This window comes from Anarrhichthys ocellatus, unplaced genomic scaffold, assembly GCF_004355925.1.
Source record: "Anarrhichthys ocellatus isolate YVR2014 unplaced genomic scaffold, GSC_Weel_1.0 scaffold10, whole genome shotgun sequence".
Lineage (NCBI taxonomy): Eukaryota > Metazoa > Chordata > Actinopteri > Perciformes > Anarhichadidae > Anarrhichthys > Anarrhichthys ocellatus.
In genome coordinates, this window is record NW_022280040.1 from 78,394 (window position 1) to 85,264 (window position 6,871).

The 6,871-nt window shown below is 45.4% G+C and overlaps 1 protein-coding gene across 1 annotated transcript in view; it reads left to right on the top strand.

The window, feature by feature from the left end:
* The first annotated feature begins 678 nt into the window (after positions 1-678).
* bmp6 (bone morphogenetic protein 6) overlaps positions 679-6,871 on the top strand; it is a 39,685-nt gene continuing 33,492 nt past the window's right edge. The window contains exon 1 of the mRNA XM_031850176.1: positions 679-1,577. Coding sequence (XP_031706036.1) covers positions 1,169-1,577 — 409 coding nt within the window. The 5' untranslated portion in view covers positions 679-1,168. The remainder of the gene's footprint in view (positions 1,578-6,871) is intronic.

Below are 6,871 nucleotides of genomic sequence, written 5' to 3' on the forward strand. Positions count from 1 at the left end.
GGCAGTGACTTGAAGGGGCAGCCCCATGCAGCTGGTTTAGATTTGAAGTGCTAAGATGTAAGATTATTTAGAAAACGAAGACCGTTTATTTTTGTAGTGTTTGAAGGAGATCGGGTCGCTTCTCCTCTGCAGGTTGCTGTGCGTCATTGCTTGCTGTTTCCAACTCCATCGTCAGGGGTCGTGCCTCAACTGGGCAACATTTACTCTTTCTTCGGCGGGGTCGGAAAACACCTTGACTCTGGATGTGTGTGAAGATGCAATCCACGCTCCATTATAGGCAGCACATTTGACAATTTCGTTGAAGTGAGGACTTTTTCAAAAGGCGGAAAATGTTGCAAGAAAGCGCAATTACCCGAGCATAAACAAAAGTCTAACCTCTTGGGAACATAATCGGTACAGGCCAGCTGCAGAAAACTATAAAACGCAACAGGAACATTATGAGCAATACCAATGCAAAGTAGACCAACTTGGCTTTTTTTATTAGAATAGACGGGCTGTTATTCTGCAGCGAACACAATATGGAAATATGATGTTGGAGTTGTCCTTGTAGCATTGCAGAGCTCCACCTCTGGCTAAGTGCGCACGGAGTGGGCGGTTTCGGAACACACACACATACGTACACGGGCGCGCATATTATGGACTGCAACCTGCTGATTCCTGTTAGACTCTCGTACTCAGCTCACAGGAGTAAGTGAGCGTCGCCGAGACCACTTCCAATATTAAAGGGCGGCTTTTGTCTGTGCGCAACGTTGGAACGTCTTGTTATTTTTTTTTGGAGCGCAAACACATCCGCTTAAGTAAAATGGCTTCGGTCAGTGGACTTATTCTATTATTTGTGAACGTCGTATCAAACGGTGTGTTTTGACTGACTTACCGGAGCGCTCACAATAAAGTTTCTCATGGTGCACTCTACCCTGAAGCAGCACAGCGCGCTACGGGATTCAGAAATGAAAGCAGGACCGACACTATTTTGCACATTTCTCTTTAGGAAGTATTTCAAATGGCTTGATTCGCGAGTCTTTTCTCGCTTTTGATACGCGGCTGTGACAGATAACTGCGCGCTCCGACGTTTGGTTACCATTACGCCTATTTTACATTTGGATAGGCGACTTAAAAAGCTCCAAGACAGACACACTTGGGACTCCGGAGAGCACAGCGGGGAAACACCATGAACAGCTGCTGGCTTGCCTTGGTCGGATTGTGGTGGAGCGCCTATTACTGCATGTTCCTGGTCGCGGGGAGTAATTATTCACTGGATGGAAACAACGAAGTGCACCCGGGTTTCATCCACCGGCGGCTGCGGACGCACGAGAAGAGGGAGATGCAGAAGGAGATCCTGTCCATCCTCGGGCTGCCGCACAGACCGAGACCGCATCTGTCACACGGGAAATACAACTCCGCTCCACTTTTCATGTTGGACTTATACAACACCATATCTAGCGAGGAGAAAAGCCAAGTCGAAGGCATCCTGGACCGGTATGAGTCCATGCGGACGACCCAGAGTCCGCCTCTTGCCACATATCAAGAAACTGCCTTGCTAAACGACGCAGATATGGTGATGAGCTTCGTTAATTTAGGTAAGTTAGCTGAAATTACAGGAGTGCGTAATTGCGCTCCTGTGAAATGTTTTTTTTTTTTGTTCTCACGTTATTATTACGATAAATCAAATGGAAAATCTCATTTTGCGAAATGAAATAAGGGTGAACAGGTGTTTGGCTTAAGTAAGGTTGAAGTGGAGGGTCGCTAGGAAAAAACTTACACGACAAAATATTGTAAATATATGGGGATATGATTTTTGAAATTACGCATGGATCATGTTCACCTTAGAATAATGTATTTTTTCTTTTTCACGTTGGACTTTGAAGACACTACCTCTCTCCGGGTAGATTGGCCCTCCGCGGCTCATTTATAGGACCGACATTCGGTGGTCAGTCCTGCTGCGCAATCTACTCCATGATTTACGTCTTTGCGGGGGAAAATAGACCTTGTATCCTCAGCAAGTCATCAACCATCACCGCTGGTATGTGTGTATAAAGGGCTATTCCCGCTGTTGACCTCCAGCGCGGCGAGTTGCGGTTTCTGTGCGTAAATCGCGTGGCGTTGTTTGTGTTACTCCAGCAGATTTGTCTTTAATTATCTCCAGTGACGATGAAGAGGGACACTTTAATCATAACGAGCTTGGGACATAAAAGCCCAAAGGCTTTCCTTCCATTAGCAGCTCCAGTGTTTACTGGGAGACTCTAAACAAAGCGCCTGAAGATAAACAGAGGCGCTGGTGGACAAGGAGGCTTACTTCCAGATTGATTGTCATTCTTCTTGGGAACTCCGGGGCATTGTCATGATGCGGCCATGAGAGCAGTGAGAAAGTATCTCTGTTGAAGAATGACTGCTCATGTTTTCCCTGAGTTTTACTGAAACAGGAAGTCCTTGGAATACTTTATACCTCACCTTTATAAACCATTTAACAGTGACTCAGTACTGCACATGAAGAAGAAGATAAATAGTTTTGGAGTTAGAAAAAAAACAAATGTTTCTCTACTTATTGATCCCCTGAGTATTGGTGTTGCAACATGCAGTGATGAAAACCAGATATTCAGGAGGCCATCACTTTGGTCTCGAATATCGAAGCCACTCTGTTGGCTTCTGTGTGGGAGTGTGACGGTGGGGCGGCGTGGTGTTTGTGTCTGTGGTTGTGGTGTTCCTGTGTTTCAGATTGGGTTTATACTGTGTTGTTGCACATCTGGCTCTTGACTTTGATTAATCGCATCCTGTGCATCTTTTGACGATTCCCTCAGATTTCTGCGGTGAACGGGGGATTAGGTTGCCATCTCTTCCAGCCGTACACAGAGTCCTAACCGCCCTGGAGGACGGACGGCTTCCTCCCCGAATGTGATTGTAATTAATGTTGGACAGGCCAAGGCTTTCCATCTGCTTTGCAAATAAGGCCTTGCACGACTACCGAGTGTCATCGCCATCCGATTAGTTTTTAATGTGTCTCCAGCTCGATTGGAGCGATTTTTAGAAAGCTGTAGTAGAAAGAGGCCTGAAACACTCCTGGGTGGTCCTTCTTGTTTCTAAACCAGCCTAAAAATCTGGATGTCATGTGTGGCCAAAGTGAAACTACAAATTAGAATCAAGATAAATGAAAAGAAGACAAACAATCTGTCCGGAGCGATGAAAAATGTGGCGCAAGGATTAACAGGCCGAGCCTCAAGCAGATTTACCCACCGAGAGGCACCTTCACCGGCGTAATCCGTGTTTGTGAAACCAAATCAAAGCAAAGAAGAATGTAGCGGCTCCGTTTACACTGCTGATCTGATTTAAAACTGGAGTCACCTTCCATACATCAGCAAATCATCCCTGGGTGTAGATGTAAGAATCTCAGGCTTTAAACTGACCCATGGCAAATAAAAACGCTGACAGTGATTTAAGCTCCGGCGTGAACTGATGTCTTTCACAGCCAGCTGCGGCAGTAGCGCAGATAGAGAGCTCAATTTTCTGAGGGGATTCTCTTGGGCTTCGGATAGATTTAAGAGCCCCTGCGTTACATCCAGTCTCAAGTGCTCTCTGCGAACCATATGCCTCCCCCACCCCACCCTCTGCGTGATTTATGTAGACCTCTTGTTCAGTCATTCATTCTCCTTAGATTTCATCACTTGTTCAGAATGACCCTTTGAGAAAAGAGTTGAGCAAGTGGTGGAAAACTTCAAATTGTGGGTCGAGAAGCATATTTTCCAGCTCCCTTTTCATCTTCATTCCTAGAAAAAGCACGTGCATCACTGTTTGCCTTGCGGACGTTCCTGCTTTCCACTGAGGTCCAGTGAAGTGACACTCTGTGCTGAATGACTCATGCTGTGTGACGCACTGCAGCTCCTGACATGTCCTAATGCACGGCAGGGTCCTCGGGTAGTGGCAGCGGCCACTGTCGAAGGTTGCCCGTGGGGTTTCAGAGCTCTAGTAGTGCGATGGAGCTGTTTTCCTACCAACGAGTTCCTGTTTTGTTTACCTCCGTGCCATATGCAATACACATTCCTGTCAGTGGCTTCTTACAGTTCCACTGATCTACAGGTGATGGGTATGCTGTAATGCTGCTGCAAAGGCAGCCAAGAAGACGGCAAGCTATAAACATGGACGTAAACGACACAGGATGCAGTTCCAGATACAGTAATACTTGAAAATCAGCTTTGCAAATGTTTTATGAAGAAGAAAATGCACACAGGGCATTTTGGTGATTAACACTGAATGTAAACACAACCTTTGTTTGTTTACAAGAAAACTCCACGGGACAGCAAGGCCCAGGGTCTCTCTCGTGGCACACACTGAATTTAAACATGAAGTGATTTCACCATTACATTTATAAGAGGAAACAGATCATCTTTAAAGAGACACATACATGTAATTTAGTATATGTGCAGGAAATCCAGAGAAGTCTGTGCAGTATTCTGTATACAAATGTGTCTTTTTCATGTTAATCTTGTAGAAGAACTCAAGTTGAGACATCTTTAGTGAGGATGACCTACCCTTCTTGCATGCTGGTCTCTGGTCACAGACCTTCTATACATCCCTCACAAGGTAATATATTGTGGAGTGAATGGGGAGACACTGACCAATATTGTTAAGGAGCATCTCAGTGGAAAACAAATACAAGAGGTCAACGCTCACTCAATTAATGAGACACGTTGCTGAGCAAATGTCTGCAGCCACCGTGAGGGCTATAATAGCCTGCAGGGGAAAATGAGCTATTCCAATCGGGTTCAGTTTTTGTGGTTGAGCCGTTACCTCGCGGTTGTGGTGAGTCAAGGATGCACAGAAATGGCTTCGGTTTCACTGGTCGCAGAACAGGAACTCCAAATGTTGTTCCTGTGTCATCTGAATTTAACTGTGATGAGTTTGCCTTGCCATTGCTCCTCTGTGCCAACCAGATAGACAGGTGCGGAGGCTTCTCCGAGCTTGGCTTGGCCCGGAGCGCAGTCAAAGCTCCCGTTGCTTGTTTGCCCTCCATTCATGGTTTTGAAGTCATTCTTGTTCTACTTTTCCGACAGTTTTAAATTCCCTTTCGTTGTCAACAGGTACGTTTGACCCCGCCCTCCTGTTTGCTGTTCAAAGGCTCTATTTACATTGAGATGAGTTTTAACAAACGCATAAATGTGTCTCCGTTGACCAGATCACAGATCTGATTGCATTTGCCTCGGTTTCCCCCCGGCTAAATGCTAAAATCATGGTCTGCTACTCTAATCCAGAAGATGGTTTTAATGCACCTGAAGCTTTTTGGTACCGACTGAAAGACTTTGCAATTTCACAGTATATACTCTATGTAAAATTAACAACGACTATAAATTGGCTGGATTGACTTTGAGCAAGACCCAATGTTTACTCCTCTAAACAGCCTCACAGGCCTTTATCTTGCTCGTACAGATCATTCAGTGGTTGGACAAATCAGGGATCAGAAACACTTTGTATGTGACAAAGAGATTGGCGGCGAATTTCAGTGTAATTTCAGGGTCACTGTAATTATCATCACAGGGGACGACAGACACTCTCCCCAAAGACTGACAATCAGATTTTAATCCATCTCAAATACTGTTTTGATATTGGACAGCTATCCAATCTGCCCAGGACACATTATTTATTGCAGCCCATTTTAAGGCTGTTCCCGTGTCTGGAGAGTTAAATCATACCTGCCTCCTGTAGCTCAAATATTATGCGATTATTTTATGCTTTCGTGCACTCGTCTGTCATCATGACTGCTCTCCTTTTCTTCTTCTTCTCCTCCTCTGTCTCTGCACACCCCATTGCATGGCTATAGCTGAGCTGTCACTTTACCTCTTACCTAAGTCAACAGCCAAGCTTTCTACTAGCCTACCTCCCGCACTTTAAAGGCAAAACAAGCCAGAAAGCTTTAAGAAGTGTATTTTCGGGAGATTAGCCGGGTCCAGACAGCCCTGGGCTTATTCTGAAATGAAATGCCCTTATTAAGCGGCTGTTTTCCTTGTCTTATGATGACTGGCTGCATTTCTCAGCGCCTTAGCCACAGGTAAGCCACTTCCTTTGCAGCGAAACGTGTCCCAAAGCCCCAGCATGATCAAATCAAATTAGTTGGCTTCGATCAAAGAGTCAGTTGTTTGATGCAGAGGGTGAGCTTTGGAACATTTTCACTAAACCGTCTCGAAACACTTCCTGCAAAGCCTCAGAAACCAGAACGGAACAGAACAGAGGACCACCCGTCACTTCACCTCAACTTCCAACATACCGTAAACAATATTAGCCAGAAGTTAAGCGAGGAATTCAAAATATGCTGCAGCGGACTAAAGGATCTTTTCTGAGACATAAACTTGGCAGTCGAAAAACCTTCCTGCAATGGTGAGAAAAGTTACATTAACAAACTACAAACCTCCGTGTTTGTTTTCGTCTGTTTACAGTATCGGATATTTCACTGCCGCTACAAGTTTCGCTTGAACTTGCAGTGATGTTCAAGAACGGCCCAAGATATACAAATAATTCTGCTCATTGAGTTACAGTGTTTTAAAGTGCTTCCTTTTCCCTCATGTTTGGATTGTATTGGTTGTCAAGCTCTTTGGCAAAACACACAGCCGCCTCGAGACAGATATAGGGTCGATGGGGGGAAAACAGTCTCTGGTTAACCCGATTATGCGTTTCCAGTCCAGCTCTGCGTCTGTCGTAAAAGACGAGGTGTTACAGGACAACTCTATCGTCCTCACAGTGTGTCTGAGTATGTGCATGACTCCTGTCAGTATTGTCCTCGGTAGGCGGAGGCATTGACGCAGCTAACCTGTTGCTGCGGGCGTATGCATAGATGGAGGTGTACACACACACACACACACACACACACACACACACACACACACACACA